General features: G+C 40.4%; 1 protein-coding gene across 3 annotated transcripts in view; it reads right to left on the bottom strand.

The window, feature by feature from the left end:
• Nucleotides 1-13,237: 13,237 nt before the first annotated feature.
• The window catches only part of ACAD11 (acyl-CoA dehydrogenase family member 11), an 89,181-nt gene continuing 81,138 nt past the window's right edge, over nt 13,238-21,280 (bottom strand). For 2 of the 3 annotated variants that reach the window (XM_060149831.1, XM_060149832.1), the window contains 3 exons: nt 17,088-17,204; nt 16,082-16,191; nt 14,987-15,193 (listed from right to left, as the gene is read on the bottom strand). In XM_060149831.1, the coding sequence (XP_060005814.1) occupies nt 15,079-15,193; nt 16,082-16,191; nt 17,088-17,204 (342 nt within the window). In that variant the 3' untranslated portion in view covers nt 14,987-15,078. Of the gene's footprint in view, nt 13,850-14,986; nt 15,194-16,081; nt 16,192-17,087; nt 17,205-21,280 lie in introns of those variants that run through there. The other variant, XR_009540658.1, reaches the window with a different exon arrangement.

Genomic DNA, 21,280 nt, shown 5'->3' with positions numbered 1-21,280 from the left:
AGCAGGAGAAGAGGAACCCCATGTCCTCAATCTCTTTATTTCAGGGAAAGGCTTATGAAGTTGTGTGGCTTGAGTCCTTGAAGAAATGAGTCATTTATCTTCAGAAAAAAAGGTCATATGGAAGTAATTCTACAAATATTTGGTTGTGCCTAAATTTAGATACTTAAGCTCAAACCCCACCCTTAACACACTAATATTGTACAGGACTCCAAACAGCCCCAGCATTCCAAGACAAGAAATGGAGCATATCCTCTGGCTTTAAATGCAAGAATTGGCCAGAGACAATCTTGTTAGCTCTAAAACAAACAAGATGAGTTCAGGGTATTTATGCACCCCTTGAGTTTAGAGCAGAAAACTTTATCATTTGCTCAGAGCTGGATGATACCACACTCTTCATGTGACCAGGACTGTCCTAGAACAGCTTGGCATGGTAGAAAACCTTTGCAGTCAGACCTTATTACATTGAATACTGACAAATGCACACCTCCAGGCAGGAGTGTAGAAGCATGGAAGAGGCCAAAACAGGGGGAAAAAAGGCAATTTGGAGAAAACAAAGAAGGAAGAAGAAAACATTGGAAAAGTAAGCTGTTGTTAGTTAATACCCTCAGAGATAAACATTGCATCCACAATACAGCAGGATGCCACTTAAAAAATACTTTTATTCAGAGAATTAAAACCAGGTCTTGTACATTTTAAAAAATTAAAATAGCAGAAATGAAAAACAATGAGAGACAAAGTTGACTTTGAGAGATAAAGTTGAGGAAATTTCCTTAAGAAGCGGAGTAAAAAGATGGAGATAGAAAAACAGGAATAAAAGTTAAGCAAGAGGCCCAGCCCAGGAGGCCCATTATCCAAAAAATCTAGATCCAGAAACAGATACTAGTTTTTTAAAGTAGATGTTATGGACTGAATCTATGTGTTCCCTGCCCCCCCCGCCCCCCCCACCCCCCCTCCCGCCAAATTCTTATGTTGAAATCCTAATCTTCAAGATGATGGAATTAGGGTGGAGCCCTCATGAATGGGATTAGTGCTGTTATAAAAGGGACCCCAGAGAGCTCTTTCAAGATTTTTCTGCCAAGTGAAAACATAGTGAGAATGCAGCATTTGGAAACCAGAAACAGCCCTCAACAGATGCTGAATCTGTCCGTGCCTTGATCTTGGACTTCCAGCTTACATAACTGTGAGAAATAAAGTATGTTTAAGCCACTCAGTATATGGTATTTTGTTATAGCATCCTGAGCTAACTAAAATGAGCAGAGAACAAAATCAAAAAGTCAAACTTTCCCAGTGCCCAGCCCAGTGGATGAAAATAAACCCTGACACATTCATGTCATTGTGAAATTTTACAATATGGAAACATGAAGTTCCTATAAGCTTCCAGGGTGTGGCAGGAGAAGGGGAGAACATTTCTCAGAAAGGAACAAGAATCAGAATAGCCTGGATTTCTCAATAACACTGAATGTTAGAAGACAAGGAGGTGATGCCTTCAAAAGCCTAAAGGAAAATGATTTCCCAGCCTAGGATTCTAGATCCAGTCACACTGCCAATTAAATGAAGGGGGGGAAATTAAGACATTTCCAAATACACAGGGTCTCAGATTTACCTCCCATGAATGTTTTGTAAGAAGCTCCTGAAGGATGTTTTCCACCAAAGTTGGGTAGCCAAGAAAGCAAGGTGGGATTCTCCAAATGGTGGTGAAAAGAGATCCTAAAGTAAGGCAACAGCTTGCAGCTGACTTAGAGCATGACCAGACTGGAACAGGCCAGAGCAGACCAGAGGCTCAGGGAACAAATTCTTCAAGAAGATGAAACTGATAGAAAACCTACGTGTTTGAACATTGTAAGAGGAAGGAGGTTGATGTACCTGAGGAAAAGTTTAAAAGAATTGGACAGCAAAATTACATTGTACATATGACCTGTAAGATTCTGACTGGTACTCACATAATTATAATGCCACCATGATTATATTGGGAGAATGGAAATGCAGGAAGGATGTGTGAGGGAGTGTAAGTTTGGTAGGGGAGAAGATGAAAGACAACTGAATAATGGCTAAACTAGAAAAAAATCAAGGATTAGCAATATACCAGACTATATATGAATAATAGTATTTTATCCAGATCAAATTCCCCAAGTGTGGTCATTGTTTATGGATAAATGACATGATGTCTGCAACTAACTGTCAAATAGCACAGAGTGAGGGAGAGAGAGGGGGAGAGAAAGAGAAAGGAATGTGGATCTAGATAAGGATATTTGGCTGTTCATTTTACTCTTCCTGCAACTTTTCTGAAGGTTTGAAATTTTTCAAAATAAAAACTGGGAGATGAGTAGTAGCATACTTGCATTATTTAGAAGTAGATAGCCATGTTTATCAATTAACTTAAAAGTTTTAAAGTGTTTGCCTACGGGAATAGGAAGTTAGCATGTTGGAAGGGGGGGAAGGAGGAACCACTGATGTTTTCATGACTAGCTTTGAACAGTGATTTGACTGTTGAACTCAGACATGTACACCTTTGATTAAAAATAAAAACGAAATTAACAACTCAATACATATTAAAGGGAAATTAAAAATCAGTAAAACCAAAACTTTTAAAAAGCTGCTTTTTTATGGAAAGCATGGAAAGATATCCCATGCTCTTGGACTGGAAGAATTAATATTGTTAAAATGGCCATACTACAGATGCAATCTGCAGATTTAATGCAATCCCTATCAAATTACCCAGGACATTTTTCACAGAACTAGAACAAATAATCGTAAAATTTATATGGAACCACGAAAGACCCAGAATTGGCAAAGCAACCCTGAGGAAAATGAACAAAGCTGAAGGCAAAACACTCTCAGACTTCAGACAGTTACAAAGCTACAGTAATCAAAACAATGTGGTATTGGGAAAAAAACAGACATATGAATCAATGGAACAGACTAGAGAGCCCCAGAAATAAACCCACACACCTACTGTCAATCAATCTTAGACAAAGGAGACAAGACTGTACAATAGAGAAAAGACAGTCTCTTCAGCAAGTGGTATTGGGAAAGCTGGACAGTCTTATGTAAATCAATGAAGTTAGAACACTCCCTCACATCATACAAAAAAATAAACTCAAAATGGCTTACGACATGTCACCATAAAACTCCTAGAAAGACTTAAATATACGACATGTCACCATAAAACTCATAGGCAAAACATTATCTGACATAAATTGTACCAATGTTTTCTTAGGTCAGTCTCCTAAGGCAATAGAAATAAAAGCAAAAATAAACAAATGGAACTTAAAGTTATAAGCTTTTGAACAGCAAAGGAAACCATAGACAAAATGAAAAGACAACCTATGGACTGGGAGAAAATATTTTCAAATGATGCAACCGACAAGGGATTAATTTCCAAAATATAAAAACAGCTCATACAACTCAATATCAAAGAAACAAATGACCCAATCAAGAAATGGGCAGAAGACCTAAATAGACATTTCTCCAAAGAAGACATACAGATGGCCAACAGACACTTGAAAAGATGCTCCACATCGATAATTATTAGAGAATTGCAAATCAAAACTACAATGAGGTACCACCTCACACTGGTCAGAATGGCCATCATCAAAAAGTCTATAAACAATACATGCTGGAGAGGGTGTGGAGAAAAGGGAACCCTCTTGCACTGTTGGTGGGAATGTGAATTGGTGCAGCCACTGTGGAGAATTGTATGGAGATTCCTTAAAAAACTAAAAAATGGAGCTATCATACAATATGGCAGTCCCACTCCTAGGCATATATTTGGATAAAACTCTAATTCAAAATGATACATGCACCCCAATGTTCATAGCAGCACTATTTACAATAGCCAAGACATAGAAGCAACCTAAATGTCCATCTACAGGTGAATGGATAAAGCAGATATGGTACACATCTATACCTACAATGGCATACTATTCAGCCATAGAGAAGAATGAAATAGTGCCATTTGCAGCAACATGGCTGGACCTAGAGATTATCACACTAAGTGATATCACTTATATGTGGAACCTAAAATATGATAGGGACTTCCCTAGTGGTCCAGTGGTTATGACTTTGCCTTCCAATTTGGGCAGGGGGTGTGGGTTCAATCCCTGCTCAGGGAGCTAAGATCCCACATGCCTCACAGCCAAAAAAAAAAAACCCAAAAACATAAAACAGAAACAGTATTGTAAGAAATTCAATAAAGACTTTAAAAATGGTTCACATCAAAATAAAATCTTAAAATACATAAATATGATACAAATGAACTTATTTACAAATAAAAATATCACATATATGGAATCTAAAATATGATACAAATGAACTTATTTGCAAAAGAGAAATAGACTCACAAACAGAAAACAAACTTATAGTTACTGAGGGGGAAAGGGGCAGGGGAAGTATAAATTAGAAATTTGGGATTAACTTATACACACTACTATCTATAAAATAGATAATCAACAAGGACCTACTGTAAAGCACAGGGAACTATATTCAATATCTTATAATAAACTAATGGAAAAGAATATGAAAATAGAATATATATATGTATAACTGAGTCACTTTGCTGTACAGCAGAAACTAACACAACACTGTAAATCAACTATACTTCAATTTTTTAAAAAGGTAAAAAAGCAGATTTTGTACATTCAAACAGTGTGGGAAATACAATAGAAAAAATATTATCCACAACAACTAAAGGAACAAGATATTTAGGAATAACTTTAACATGAAATGTGCAAGATTTCTATGAAGACTAGCCCTCTACTGAGGGACATAGAGGAATTATGGAATAGGTAGGAATAGGTCTTATTCCTGGGGAGGATGATTCGATATTGTAGAGGTGTCAGTTGTCCCTAAAGTAAACTCAATGCAATCTCAGTCAAAATCCCAACAAAATGATTTTATGGCTCACTTGTGAGAATACTATAGAACTACAAGAAAGAAATTGGATAACGAATTGCTCAACCAGATTTTAAAATATATTAAAAAGCTACAGAAAATTAAAACTGTGTGGCATAGGCACTGTAAACAAAAGGTCAACAGAAGCAAACAAACTCTCAGTCCAAGTACATGATAGACAGCATGTGGTAAAGATGGCCTTTCCACTAGACATGTGTGTGGGGGGGTGAGAGAGGAGAATTGGATTAATCAAGCAACTGGCTAGCCCTCATATAGATACCCTCCCCTCCACCCCCGTATAAGAAATGATCCACAGAGTGGCCCTACCTCATTTACTTACATGCACGTATATCCCAGCTACATCAAACGTTTAAAGTGAAAAATAAAACTTATAAAATCCATTAAATAAAAGAGTGAACATTCAATCCTAGCCAGTTGCCACACCAAGCCATGAACATTGTCCTTGATTTCATCCTCTTTCTCACCATGTCGCTTTCAATTAACTGCGTTTTGTTTCTTCTACACCTTAAATATCTCTAGGGTCTATATCCAGTCTGTCTCCCCATTGTGAACCCTTCCAACAAGTTGCCTTGGTTCAGGGCAACAGGATCCTACCTGGTGTCTGACTTCTAACATGGTCTGAGTCCAGTACATTTTTCATGGAGCAACAGTTCTAAAACCAGGTATGACCTTTTTGATCCCATGTTCAATGCCCTTCCGTGACTCCTCACTGCTCTCAGGACCAAGTCCAGTGGCTCGTCTTTGGCCCTGCAGCCCTTCATACTCCAGCTCCTTCTCTCTCTGGCATCCTCTCTCCTACTTTCTCTGTATCATTCCAAAAATAGTGAACTTCTCAGTTTCTAGAGCTTGCCAGCCTTTTCCCCCAAACCTTCCCGTATACTGTTCCACCCAGAACATTTCTCCCACACCTCTTGTTCTTAAGGTCTGGGAACCTCCAGTGACCCCCTGATATCATGGACTCCACTAATAAAATCATTGTATTTACCTGACCATCTCCCCATAAGAAGTAAGTTTTGTGTGTGCCGGGATTATGTCTGTCTTGTCCACCTTATATCCCCCAGAATTTAGTATTATATCTAGAACATAACAAGCATTCAATGAGTACTTGGTGAATGAATTGAACTGTGCTTGTATAAATCCATTTTTCACAATTAAAAAAACCCAAATTCATGTGGTATAAAATTGATGGTAACAGCAAACAGCAACTTTTGCCAATTGGCATTAATAGAGCCCCGGACTGGGTCTGAGCCAGTGCTGCGTGGGCTGTTTACAAAATTACAAATTCCTGTTCCAGGGCGGTCTCCTCTGACATCTAGGTATTGGGTTGGCCAAAAAGTTTTTTTGGGTTTTTTCCATAAGATGTTACAGAAAAAACCAAACGAACTTTTTGGCCAACCCAATATTTTCAACAGTGCCAGCTGCTCAGAATCTGATCCCCTGAGGTTTGGGGCTGGGACTAGAGGTCCCAAATGAGGAGAAATCCCACCTGTGATCCTCTTTTGCTTCCTGCTTCTAGGTCCTTCAGCTGAAGTTGCTTCAGACTCATCTTGTGCACTGTCCTCAACTTTCTACAGTGGAAATGGGATCTTAGAAATTCTAAAAATATTTTCCAACGTTTTCCACGTAAGTACCAGTTTATTTTCTCAAGATTGTGATTGATGAAAACCTGGCATTTTCTTGTAGATATGGGTGGGAGTTTTAGGTTAAGGGAGTTGTCAGCTGGCTGAAAGACCTCCTGAGGGCAAGGACAACATGGGTCTGTGGGCAAGTGCATCCCCACGGGCACTCAGGAAGGACTGGGGGAATTGCCTGGGACGAGGATGTTCTCCGCCTCGGCTCTAAAGTTAATCTGGTGTTCTCTCAATTCCAGTTGGTCTAATGTCGTGTTGCTTCATCTAGATATAAATACAAAGTCCTTTTGATTTAATACTTTAAAGAATCATGAGGCAGCAACGCTGAATAGGAAGGAACTATTTTAATTCCCTCAGCACTCATGCTCCACTTGGAGCAAATGGCAAAGCTTCTGTGACTGGTGGCTTCTGCCTCTCTTTTCTTCTGGATGGCTTTTCAAACTTTGTCAGCAAAAGAGAGGTTAAAAAAGAACAAATAAAATCATTAACTAAGTACGTGAGGGTCGCAACATATTATGCGCTTGCCTGTCAAATTATTTACTCCTTTGGGATTTGGTCCAGCTGTCTTGATGGGTTGGCAGGAGACTTCTTGCAAAGAGGTTTCAAATGGATTTGGAATTTAAATCTAACTTCAGGCAAAATGGTCAAAGAGACCGCCAGGGTCCATAGGTCTGGGTGGGTCTGGCCTCAGGTCACCTGTGAGAGTTGGCTGTGAATGGAGGCTTGTGTGCTCTCAGCACTGGGAGAAGGGAGCCTGCCCTTGTAGGCACTGAACATCCACACCTGATGAGTGGGCCGTCCCTCCAGCTGCATTCATGGCTTAGTCCCTGAGTAGTAGAAAGTTTGTTTGGCATCTTGGAGACAGATAACAGGAGTTGTGATGGACTAAATGGAATGAAATGCAGCAAGTAATCCATTTGGGAGCGATCTTCCCTCAAGCCAAAAACCTCATCATAAACAATTTGCAGAGGATGGGTTGGGAGAGAATAATTGATGATCACAGCTTGAATTTTATAAAAAGTATTGTCTCCATTTCCCATGACAAGATCATCATTAATTTCCACCAAGTGGGGAGGACTCTGCTCACAAATCAACTGTGTGATCTCAAGAGACTGAGTTTACACCCTTCTGTTTCCGTGTATTAGAGCCAAGCCTTTTTCCTACTTGGAAACCCCAACTACCCTCAACAAACAGCAATTTTCCCTCACATGATCTTCAGGAATTGTTTACCACAGGACCCTTGGTAAACTAGAGATGCTTAGCAGTTCCTGTCATTTGAGTTTGTTTTGTTTGTTTGTTTTTTTCGAAATACAGGAAATGCACTGGAGTTAACTTTTTCCTGCACCAGACAAAAGCATAGAAGATATAAAAACACTACCTTCCCTTAGCTACAGTAGTAAACAGTGGTTTTGGCTGCTCAGCATCTGTTCTCCATATCTAATGCCTCAAGGCCTTTCCTGCACTGAGTGTGATTGGCGGGTCGGTGTCTCAGGAACCTCCTGGCCAGGACAGTAGCCACTGGCCACGTGTGACTGCTGGACACTTGAAATGTATCTGAGAAACTAAATTTTTAATTTCATTTAAATTAATTTCTTCGAGTTTAAAAACTGATGCTCAATTCAGTTTTTGAAAAGTTATAAATGTGTTTGGAACAATTCAAGTATGTGGATCTACTTTTTCAACTATAAATTATATGAAACCCACAGACAGTTAACTTTTTACAGTTCAAGTATTTCCACTGAAAAGTTAGCTTCCAAATTGAGATGTGTTGTAAATGTAAAATATACTCTGGATTTTGGGGGGGAAAGTGCAAAATATCTTACTGGTAATTTTTTATATTGATTACGTGTTGATAATATTTGGATATATTAGGTTAAATAAAATATATTGTTAAAATTAATTTCTCACATTTCTTTGTACTTCTTTAAATGTGGCACTAGACAATTTAAAATCACACATGTGGCAGGCACTATATTTCTCTTTTCTTTCCCTGTTCCAGGACAGGCCCCAGTGGCCTGTGAGCTGAGCTTGGCCAACCAGCAGCTCCTCAGAGCTTGATCGGGTGAGGCAGCGGGCGAGGCGCAGACTGAAGGCGGGGGAGGCCAAGGGAGATCAGCCCTGCTTGTCGGTCGCTCTCCCTCCCTGTGTCCTTTCCTGGTGAGACCCTCCAGCCTTTCTTGGTCTTCTGCTTCCATGCCCACCTAGCAGATTCCCTTTAGCACACGTTAGCCAATCTCTTCCCAGGGTTTTCAGCCAGACACCCTAAAACAGATCTGACCAGGATTTGCAAGGAATGAGTCTCTAGGTCCTCATTTCTCCAGAATCCCTGGTGCATCAGTTACCACTGAGGTCACCATCACCAGCACTGGATTGGGGCTGGGCTGGGGCAGCTCAAACTCCTCAGGGGATTGATAAGCATGGCTTTAGAGCATCTTCTTTTAAGCATCTGCATGGCCAGTGAGTAAACAGCATACTACCATACTTCAGATGGGAAGGAAAGCAAAGTTCCTGGGATCCCTGTACTCTGGCAGTCAACAGATGTTTAGTGAGGACTTATTAATCACTCCCTGGGCATTGTTCTAGATACTAAGTGTGTAGCAATGAGACAAAAACACAAGTATACTTCTTGTTGGGAAATGGGGGGATCATAAGGCAAATAAAAAGGAAAGATACATAGTATGTTACAAGACAGACATTCTCAGGAGAAAGCCAAACCAGGGAAGGGGGTAAGGAATGTGTGCATGTGTGTGCGTATGTGTGTGTATGTGTTAGAAGGGCAGAGACATTTAGATAGGGTGATCACAGAGGGAACACCTAGAATGTTACATTTACAGGAAGGGAGCAAGCCTTGAGAATGTGGGGTTGGGCCACCCCAACTTGTTATGCTGAAGGCTGCTCAAGGCTTCTGGACGCTGGAAGCTGTTGCCTGCAAGGAGCAGTGGTCCTGAGGGGGAGGGGGGGATCAGAGTCTGTGTGAGGACATGATGAGACCCTTGCCTTAATGACATTCTCTACTTCGTATAACTTGATGTGCCATTTTCAAACTTGAATTCGCTTTTGTCGGTTTAAGGGATCACAAGAGAATTTACGGAGCTTCTAGACCAGATACCTTTTGTGGCCAGATGGGTGCCCTACTTCACCCATATATTCCTTGCTAAGAAGGGACTTCAGGGCTTCCCTGGTGGCACAGTGGTTAAGAATCTGCCTGCCAATGCAGGGGACACGGGTTCAAGTCCTGGTCCAGGAAGATCCCACATGCCGCGGAGCAACTAAGCCCGTGCACCACAACTACTGAGCCTGCGCTCTAGAGCCCATGAGCTACAACTCCTGAGCCCGCGTGCCACAACTACTGAAGCCCACATGCCTAGAGCCTATGCTCCGCAACAAGAGAAGCCACCAAAATGAGAAGCCCACGCACCACAACAAAGAGTAGCCCCCACTCGCCCCAACTAGAGAAAGCCCATGCACAGCAACAAAGACCCAACGCAGCCAAAAATAAACAAATACATAAAAGTTATTAAAAAAAAAAAAAAAGGAGGGATCTCAGCCTCTCACTGGAGGCTGCATGTTTTCAGCCAGCTGACCAGGAGCTGGGGTCTTCTTCGATCCCTAACCAGCAGCACCCACTTGACTACCAGGGTACCTCTAATCCTGGCCTGCACAGGGGGCTGTGGACTTGAGGCTCACATCTGTCTGTCTATCCAAGTGGACTGGGCCTGTGTGCCTAGGGACAGGTAGCCTGTTAACAGTTGGGTTTTGATGTTTTTCATGCATGCGAGTAATCAAAGTTAAAACTAGAGTAGCCTAACTTCCTGGGAGTAGGTGGAGAGCCTTCCCCTGTACAGAGTGAGGACGGTTTGGAATCAATAGTCCAGGTCTGTTGGGATAAGTGAGAAAACACAGGAATGTTCTTTTTGCACATTTGTTTCTCATAAGAGTGCCCTATTTTAACAGGAAACAATATATATCGTTTCTAATTAAAAAAAAATCTGGGGTATCCGAGGAATAGCAGAAGGCTGGTGTGGCTGGTATGCAGTAAGGAAAAACCAGTAGAAACGGAAGTCACAGAGGCCAGGGCAGGGGGGCGAGGAGGCATCTGCAGCCTCCACTTTCACTTGTTTAAAAGAGTGAAACGGGACTTTCCACCGGCTGGTAACAACCATCCATGCAGCGGGCAAAGGAGCTTCTGGCCACATGCAATTCTCCACCTGTCAGGTGGGCCCCAGAGAGGCACTGCTCAGGACATTCACCCTTTGTTTCCTCACATATTTTGGGGTGAAGATAAAGCAGATTCACAGAGCTTATCGCAACCACACAAAACATTACACTAGAATGTTTGTGATTTTCTTCATGATAATCACATAATCACAATGAGAAAGAGATAACAAAAAAAGAAATAAAAATATTGTGTCAGGATCATAAACCCTGAATGCTCTTTGTCCTGAATTGAGGACACTTCCCAGAATATTGTTTATTTGGAAAATTCTAACAATCACTGAATGTGGTTTTGTTTTTCTTAGTTACTCTGACTTCCCTCTGTACCTCGAGCTGATCACAGCACTCTGGCTGCTTAGGCTGCATTCCCCATCAAGAAAATTTTAAAAAGTAAACATGCATTCTCTGAATTGTTAAAATACTCATTAACACCTATTTCATCAACTGATCTGTCCAAACTGCTGTGCGCACCCCACTTCTGGGGCACTAATATCCCTTTTCAGCCCTAGTGTTTCTCCAGTTACCCATAACCCACTCTTGGTCTGTTGTCCAACCACTGTGCTCATGGGCTGGTGCTCAGGCTTCTGCTCTGTTCTGTTTGCAGACCTATAAGTAAATGATTTGCCCTCTAGCCAACTGCAAATCAGGGACAAGGAGAGCATCCATGTACATGAATTCATTCATTCATACTTTTTTTTGAGTGCATACCAGCCAGGCATGGTTCCAGTACACAAAAAAAGTGGACTCTAGTGAGAAGACAGACCATAAATAAGTAGATATGTCAAGTGATAAGTGCTGTGAAAAGAATGGCAGGTAAAGAGGCTGGAGAGTTTCAGCAGGTGGTGCTGGTTCAGAACAAGTGCTCAGGAAAGGACCTTTCGACAAGGTGACTTAGGAGCAGGCATCTGGTAATCTCAGGGTAGGTCTTCCCAGGCAGAGAAAAGAGTGAGAGCCAAGATTCCGAGGCCCAGCTGTCGGGGTCTGTCGTGGTCTCTTGGAAGCACAGTCCAGAGGCTGTTTGTAGGGAGGCAGGTGGGTGAGCGCAGAGAGGTACTGGGGACAAGCTCAAGTGGATCCTTGTCAGCCAAGGTGAGGGTTAGGGTTTTATTCCTAGTGAGATGGAAAGCCACTGCAGCATTTTGAGAGGGTCAGGCTGGCTGCTATGAGAACAGATTTGAAGCCCAGTTAGAAGACTACCACAGTAATCCAGGCAAAGGGAGAGTGGGGAAATAGGTGCAACAGACAAACATTGGTCCCAAGTGCTAACAGGAGGCCCACTGCTTGGCCTGCACCCCTTCCACTCTGCTTGTTGGGGAGGGTTCATCAGGCGCCTGGGAAAAAGAGAGGTCTGGCTGAGGCTACCTGGCTTGACTGAAATCAAGCATTTGTTCATAGCAGTCATTTTCTTAAATACATTTCATTTTTATAATATCCTTTATTTAAGAACTTTACTAATTTAAATCCTTCAGAAGCCTGGGTGAGAAGTGCCTTGTTCTGAATTTCCCAGCAACTGTTGTAGCTTAATTCAAGAAAAATGGGAGATGTATTTGTCTGCAAGCCTTGTGCAGCCTATCTATTGAATCACCTACATGCTACTATTGGTCTTTGCTGCTGTCACCCACTTTAATTTTCTTCGACAAAATGCACACATGCCTATAACATGTAAGTAGATCAGAGTTGTGGGAAGAGCTGGAGTGACATGGACCTGGGGGAAGCCTTGTAAACAGGTTGATGAGGAAATCAGCTCTTCCATGATCAGCTGAAATTTCTCTTGTGTGTTCTTAAAAGGTTAGAACGTCAACTCCCAGAGATCCTTAACTGGCTGCTCCCTTGGATAAGCACTGCTACACCTTCTGTGACTGCTTATGTGTAGAGCTTTATGGTGACTTCCTGTCGGGCAGTCACAGCCCCTCCTCTCCTGCTGCTGCCCACACCGCAAATCTGGGGTAAAGCCCTGACTGGTGAGCTCTCCCCTTCTTCCTGCCTTCCCGCGTGGGGTCACCCTGAAGGGCTACTTCTCATTTTACAGCTGTGTGGGTTCAAATTCCTGGCAAAACCGGGCTGATTGTCCTGGGTGGACTGCTCAGAGTGAGCCGCAGTGACAACCTGAGGAGACCCCAGAAATGGCCCTGCCACTCCCATGTTTACAGTCATTCACTCTCTGTGACTGAGGCATAGTTCCCTTGATCTTACTTTATCCTTTGGAGACTGGAATTTTCCGTTTCAACAACTTTTACTACTCTTTTTTAACATGATTTTATCTGAATAAATTAAAGGTAGGTGAGAGAGGTGAATATGGATCACATTGGGGGGATGGCTGTGGATGTGACAGACATAGATAAAAACAGATCAACTGAAATGAATCAACCACCAACACAGCCAGTTTTTCTCAAAGAGGAAAAAAATTATCACAAAATTACAACTACCAGATATAACTTTTAATTCTAATTGTTCAGAAACAATCCTGATTTCTCCTAAGTCACAGCTTTTAAAACTAATAATAAGGTTGACCAGCTTGGGTTATAAGATTTTATCCACTTTAAATAAGGATGCCTTATAAAGTACTTTATTGTGGTTCACAAGTATCAAAGTGCTTCTATATGGCTTCAGTGATTCCCACACAAGCCCTCAGTAGATATGGGTCTTCTAGGTTTAAAAGTTAATCCCAACGTACAAAAAGAAATACAAGGTGCAGCGAGGTTAAGGCTCAAAGGCAAATGTTTACAAAGCCCACATGACATGGGCTTTGTAAATGTCTGGTCCAACCCCACTCCAAGATGACATTTAAATAATGATTGAAATAATCTCTACGCATCAATAGATTCATGTGATGTGTATGCTTTCTAATAAAACAGTTTTAAAGCTTTCCAAACTCAAAATACTTTCATTTGAAAATTTAAAAAAAATTGCCGGGCTTTCCTGGTGGCGCAGTGGTTGAGAGTCCGCCTGCCGATTCAGGGGACGCGGGTTCGTGCCCCGGTCCGGGAGGATCCCACATGCCGTGGAGCGGCTGGGCCTGTGAGCCATGGCCACTGAGCCTGTGCCTCCGGAGCCTGTGCTCCGCAATGGGGGAGGCCACAACAGTGAGAGGCCTGCATACCACAAAAAAAAAAAAAAAAAAAAAAAAAAATTTGCCAGTAACTATTCCAATTCCACAAACTAAAAATGTAACAAGAAACAGGTAAAATTAATTTAAATAATATATTTTATTTAACTCAATATATCCAAAATATTACCATTTCAGCATGTAATCAATATTAGAAAAGTATTAATGAGACATTTAATTTTTTTTTCATACTGAGTCTTCAAAATCTGGTATATATTGTATACTTTCTTAATTTGGATGTTAAATTTTCATTCAAAATACTTGCTCTGTATTTAGATTTCATACAATTTACATTTGCAAAAGACAATTCACATACCCAAGTTATTCCAAGCATACTTAAAAGTTTTCCAGTAACTGAGTTGAGAATCTATATTTGGATTAATTAAAATTTAAAAAAATCAAAAATTCAGTTCCTCAGTTATGCTGACCACAGTTCAGGTGCTCAAGACTTACAACATGGCCTGGGCTGCAGTCCTTGGCAGCGCTGACTTAAAGTGCCCCAAGGATGTTGGCTTAGGGTGTTGCTATTAACAGAATGGTGTTCAGAGAACACTGTTTTTAATCTCCTCTCAAAACTGCATAACTTTCTTATAGGTTAAACTATCCACTGTTAGCATCAACATTTTATACATAATTAAAATTTTTCTTAATTATATTTTCTCATAAGATGCCATGTCCTCTAGTAACAATCAGATTTTATGTATAAATGCTTCCTGTTGAATTATGAAGAGGCTTATAGCAATACAAACTCTAAAATGACCCAATCAGTCATCCATCCTTCTCCAGTGCAAACATTACCACAAAGTGTTAAACCAGCCCCTAAAACCAATGTTAAAAAGGGGATCCCACAATATTTTTTACAAAGTAGTGATTAAATATTCCTTGAATATTTATTTAAGTGGAACAATTCCTGAAAGTAAAGAAGTGAAAATATTTTTACGCTATGCTTTAGTTCTCCAATTTATTTCATGATTTCTTTACAAGAGAAGTGTTTAAAAAATAAATGCTATACACTTAGGTGTTAGACTGAATGACAACAGCTATGAAATTTTTCACTGAAACCCTTGAAATTATAAAATTTTAAGTGTGACCCTTGAAATGACAAAACCCATTGATTAAAACAGATGCTCAAAACTTTACCAAAGTGAGTAATTAATCCTGTGCTTAAACTGCTGCAAAAGCTGAATGAGATACAAATGCTGGAGCCGATGAATTCTACACCTTGGCCCTCAGGCTTCTGGCTTGGTCCCACAGCTCCATTTTTGCAACTGCCGAGAGGTGAACTTCATCGGGCCCATCTGCTAAGCGCAAAGTTCGCGTTAGGGCATACCTGCAAAAACACAAAGAGCAGGGATGGCAGGACTTAGCAAAGAGGAACCTGATGCTTTAACATCAGTCACTCTGATTCTAAGCCAAGATTATTAGTGTTTGAAATCTCGCCAAGGCAGTGATAAGACAAATTGCACAGGGAAAATCAAGGAAAGTCAGCCCAAGGGCTTGTGAAATGCCATTTTCAAGTCCTCACCTTGGGAGTGGAATCTTAAATGGCACAGTGCAGTGGGCTTAATCTCAGTCTTGGTTTGCTGTAGGTACTAGTATTTGCTAGAACTAGGAGATATCTTAGGTAATCCACAGGCCATGAAGAATATATAACATTTATATACTATAAATATATAGTACTATATATTTAGTTCTTTCTTATTAAAAATTGATGGGGGAAACTGATGGGGCACCAGACTCTTATCTCCAGTGTGAGAGAGAAGGTGGCACCATGCCCAGTGGTGATGGGCAGTGGAGAGTATTCCTTCTTGATCCCAGAAAGCACATGTGGACATGAGGTGGTGGCTGGCATGCACTGCCGCAATCTGGCCACGGCCTCTGGGTGTGGGTGGTAAAGTGTCCTAAGTGCTCCCCTCCTCTCCTTCCTGTTCCAGGGTGAACCCCCATGAGTTATTTACAGCTCAGGAACCCTCAGTGCATCTTCTCAGTGTAAAAGTGAACATGAATGAGTGAAATGACAATTGTAATCATAAAACTATTTATTGGTACTGAGCTCTATAGTAAAATACCTATATTGCCTCAGTTAGCCTTCAATTATGCTTTAAAGTAAGTTATCTATTTTTATTTTCTTCATAAACAGTTAGTATCAAGCCATCTGTAGATTTTTTTAACTCCAAGCCCATCAAATGTAGATGGTGATTAAATGACATCTACTCACATGTTAGCCAGAGGGTATTCATGGGAAACGCCGGCACCTCCACACACTTGGATGGCCTGGTCAATAATTTTGCAGACGGCCCGAGGAGCAGCCACTTTAATCATTGCAATCTACATAAACAAGATATAAAAAGAATGTTCCTTTCTTAGACAATACACAATGTGATAGAATTTGATATAATCTGTATTTTCTTTGTGAAAAGAAACAAGGGAACTTTCCCACATACACACACCACTGAAACACAATCTTTGATGAAAGCCAACAAAGATCCACTAATGCAGCTAACGGACATATTTCAGTCAACACAGACCTTCTGGAAAGAGATATCTCTTCCAAATCACATTTTATTAACTTATTTATTACTTGTATTGTCTTGTTTCTAAAAGGATTTCAGGCAACTGATAAGTGACATTCATCACCTTAGGGATCATAAAGAGTTAAAAAGTCTTCGATAATCAGTTTTCCCTTGGCAATTTCATTGCTTTTATAATTAAACGATCATGTTCTTATTCCAAATAAGCCAGAAACATAAGAAGGCAGGGGACGAGAGGTGTCTTCTATGAAACATTTCTATGTGGCAGCACAGTGCTCTGCATTCTGTATCAACTTGGTCAGTCTTCGCTAGAACCCTAGGCCATAGGCAGACAGGTCACATACTTTGCCCAAGGTCAAGAGGTTAGCAGAAAGTAACATACAGGGTACAATTCCAAGTCAGTATGAAGTTTGGTATTTCCCTACCTTCTCTGCCTTCTCTTGCTGCATCTCAAGAAAGCTGAAGATATTCTGCATCCTGAAAATCATTCCCTAAAGCAGCCCAGTGAAAGGAAAACTAGCAAGGGTGATTGTATAAATGTATAAATTATACATTTATAATTTTTAAACCAAAATCACATGGAAGCTTCTGATATTCTGAGTGCCCTCAAGGCACCATGAAACCTGGAATGCCCAAAGAGTGGGACAAACTTCTTGGAGAAGGCTTGGCAGATGGTGGTCCAAGGGGCCTCACCTCCTTCTTAGCACCAGAGCTGCCCAGAGTATCAATGCTATGGGCAGCTTTCAAGGTCAACAAGCGGATCTCCTCAATGGCAATGCGGCTTTCAGAGATCCAGTGAGCCACCACCTCCTGCAGGGGAGCAAAGGGCAGCAGAAGAAGGAGGAGATAAGCTGGTGTCTGAGGTCCACATGTAACACAGACTGGTAGTTTGGTGAAAACATCCTCTACACCAAGGACTGTTCTCAAGCCTTACTCTATATATTTTTATTATATATTTTAAATAAATATATTTATTTAATCTTTGGCTGCGTTGGGTCTTAATTGCTGCATGCGGGCTTTCTCTAGTTGCGGTGAGTGGGGGCTACTCTTCGTTGTGGTGCGTGGGCTTCTCATTGTGGTGGCCTCTCTTGTTGCAGAGCACAGGCTCTAGGCATGCGGGCTTCAGTAGTTGTGGCACGCAGGCTCAGTAGTTGTGGCACATGGGATTAGTTGCTCCACGACATGTGGGATCTTCCCGGACCAGGGCTCGAACCCATGTTCCCTGCATTGGCAGGCAGATTCTTAACCACTGCGCCACCAGGGAAGTCCTCTATATAATTTTAAATGGAAGAGTTAATTTGTTTGAAATAACCAGCCAGCCACATACCCATGGAATGCTGCAGGTAACATTGGTGGATTTTAGAAAAAACTTTATTTGCTAAGAAAAATAATTTATTTTGGATATCCTGGTGTCTAAAGTTAAGATGGTCTAACTGAGCAATTTTCTTATTGCCAAGACACTCCTTACTGGCCCTTCTGAATGCTAACTGCACACTACCATTGACACTTGGTTAAATGTAAGGTGGTGGACCTGCTTATAGACAATCTAGATAATTCCTAAGATAATTTCAGTGTTAGAATGGTCCAGCATCCTTTGTTGTGTTATTACTATTATTTATTTAGTAAACATGAACTTTTTCTTTGGTGAACAGTTCTATGAATTTTAACATGTGTATACTGGTATAACCACAATCAAGATACAGAACAGTTTCATCTCCCCCAAAAAACTCCCTCATGCTGCCCCTTTTTAACACTACTTCTGCCCTCTAGCAACCACTGAATGGTTCTCAGTTATTATACTGTTGCCTTTTCCAGAATGTCATATAAATGGAATCATTTAGCATGTATTCTTTAGAGGCCGGCTTCCTTCACTCAGCATAATTCCTTTGAATTTCATCCGAATTGTTCTGTGTATCAACTGTCCATTCCTCTTTATCACTGAGTAGTATTCCATTGTAGGGATGTAACACGATTTGTTTTTCCATTCACCTGTTGAAGGACAGTTGGGTTGTTTCCAGTTTTTGGTGAATTATTAACAGAACTTCTGTAAATATCTGTATATGGGTTCCTGTGTGAACATACCTTTTTATTTTTTTAAAGCAAATACCAGGAGTGGAATTGTTAGGTCATGTGGTAAATACTTGTAAGAAGCCGTCAGTTTTCCAGAGTGACTGTACCATTTTGCATTCCCACCAGCAGTATATGAGTTCCAGTTACTCTTCAAACCATCAGCACTTGCTATCATCAGTATTTTAAAATTTTAGCCATTTTAACAATGTGAGATATCTCATGGTGGTTTTAATTTGCATTTCCCTAATTGCTGATGATATTGGTCACCTCTTGATGTGTTTATTTGCCATTTATAAATTCTGTTTGGTGGCAAGTCTGTTCCAAGTCATTTGCCCATTTTTAAAGTGGGCTTAGAGAGCTGGGCTTAGAGTTCATTATTCAGTCATTTGTTAGATAGGAAATTTGCAAATACTTTCTCCCAGTCCATAGCTTTTTTCATTCTCTTAATAGTGACTTTCATAGTGCCAAAGTGTTCAATTTTAATGAAGTACAATTTGTCAATTTTTCCCTTATGTGTCATGTTTTTGGTGCATGTCTAAGAACATTTTGCCTAATACCAGGTCAGGAGACTTTTATCTTCGTGATATTTTCACCTATATAAAAAAGTCAATTGACCCATGTTTTTATGAGTCTATTTCTAGACCTGCTATTCTGTTCCAAAGACCTATGTGTCTCTCCTTATACCACACTGTCTTGATTGTCGTAGCTTATGGTAAGTCTTCAATCAGATACTGTGATTCCTCCAACTTTACTCTTCTTTTTCAAACTGTTTTATTATTTTAGTTTCTCTGTATTTCCATATAAATTCTAGGATCAACTTGCTTATATCTACAAAAATGTTCTGCTGGGATTCTGATTGGAATTACATTAAATCTATAGATCAATTTGAGAATAGCTGACATCTTTACTATGTTAGCCTTCCAATCCATGAAGACAGTATTTCTCTGTATTTATTTAGGCTCCTTTTGGTTTCTTTTACACTTTTATAATTTTTAGCATCTAGATTCTATACATGTTTGGTTAGATTTGTACCTATTTCCTTTCTTAGTCTATTGTAAATGGTATTTAAAAAATTTCAGCTTCTGATTGTTCACTGCTAGTATACAGAAATAAAATTAATTTTATGTGTTGATTCAATCCTATGACTTTGCTAAAGTCACTTATTATTAGTTCTAGGAGGATTGTTTTGATTTGTTTGGTAGATTTCTAAGGATTTTCTACACAATCATGTTTACAAAGAGGGGCAGCTTTATTTATTTTTTCCCCCAACTATGCACTTTATTTCTTTTTCTTGTCTCACCACAATGGCTAAGACTTCCTCTATGATGATAAAGAGCAGTGGTGATGGGACTTCCCTGGCGGCACAGTGGTTAAGAATCCACCTGCCAATGCAGGGGACATGTGTTCGAGCCCTGGTCTGGGAAGATCCCACATGACGCTGAGCAACTAAGTCTGTGTGCCAAAACTACTGAGCTTATGCTCTAGAGCCTGTGAGCCACAACTACGGAGCCCATGTGCCACAACTACTGAAGCTTGCGCACCTAGAGCCCATGCTCCACAACAAGAGAAGCCACCGCAATGAGAAGTCCGTGCACTGCAATGAAGAGTAGCCCCTGCTCGCCCCAACTAGAGAAAGCCTGCATGCAGCAATGAAGACCCAACACAGCTAAAAATAAATAAATAAATAAATAAACATTTTAAAAGTGTTAAAAAAAAAAAGAGCAGTGGTGAGAGTAAACATCCTTGCTTTGTTCCCAATCTTGGGAATGAAAACATTCAGTCTTTCATTATTAAGTATGATGTTGGCTGTAGAATTTTTAGATGCTCTGTTTCAGGTTAAATAAATTCCTTTCTATCTCTAGTATGCTGAGAGTTTTATCATGAATAGATGCTGAATTTTGTCAAGTGCCTTTTTCTATCAATCGATATGATCATGTGGTTTTTCTTTTCTAGGCTGTTAATATGGCACATTACAATGATTAATTTTCTTAATGATTGATATTCGAATATGAATCAGCCTTGCATTCCTGGGATAAACCTCACTTGGTTGTCCTTTTTACATATTGCTGGATTATATTTGCTAGGTTTTTGCATCTATACTGGTCTGTAGTTCTTGTCTGGTTTTGGATTAGTGTAATTCTGGTCTCATAAATGAGTTGGCACGTGCTTCCTCCTCTTCGTTTTTCTGGAAGAGATTGTGTAGAATTTGTGTTATTTCTTCTTTAACTGTTTAGCAGAATTTACCAGTGAAACCACTTGGGCCTGAAGATTTCTTTTCTCAGGATATTTTAAACTGTGTATTCAGCTTCTTTAATAGTTGTAGAACCATTCAGGTTATCTATTTCACATTCAGTGAGTTTTGGTATTTTGTGGCTTTTGAGGAATTGATCCATTTCATCTAAGTTGCTAAATTTATGTGCTCTGTATACATGCCTGAGTGTGTGTTTCCTAAGCCCCAGATCTAGAGTGGAGCAGATTCTACCTCAGCTTCAGCACCAGTCCCTATTCTCCAGTTCAGGTTTTCCCAGAGAACTCCACATTGTGGTTTATAGAATACTTGCACAAATTATGAAATTGGTATTTCCAAAGACTTCTATTTCCAGGAAGATGGAATAGATGTATGTTTCCCTATTCCTCCTGCAAAGTACAACTAAAATCTTGGGTATCATCCATAGAACAAACACAAGAAGACTCTGAAAGGTAGAGAGAAGAAGCCAGACTGGCCAGGGACTTTGGGAACAGAACAACATGGTAGTAAGTTCCCTCCGTTTCCTCTTTGTCTCATATATCCCAGACTTGGAGCTGAAGAAGCCAGC

The sequence above is a fragment of the Lagenorhynchus albirostris genome, chromosome 5 (genome assembly GCF_949774975.1).
Source record: "Lagenorhynchus albirostris chromosome 5, mLagAlb1.1, whole genome shotgun sequence".
NCBI lineage: Eukaryota > Metazoa > Chordata > Mammalia > Artiodactyla > Delphinidae > Lagenorhynchus > Lagenorhynchus albirostris.
Note: the sequence above shows the minus strand (reverse complement) of the source record. Positions and strands in the feature narration are given on the sequence as shown.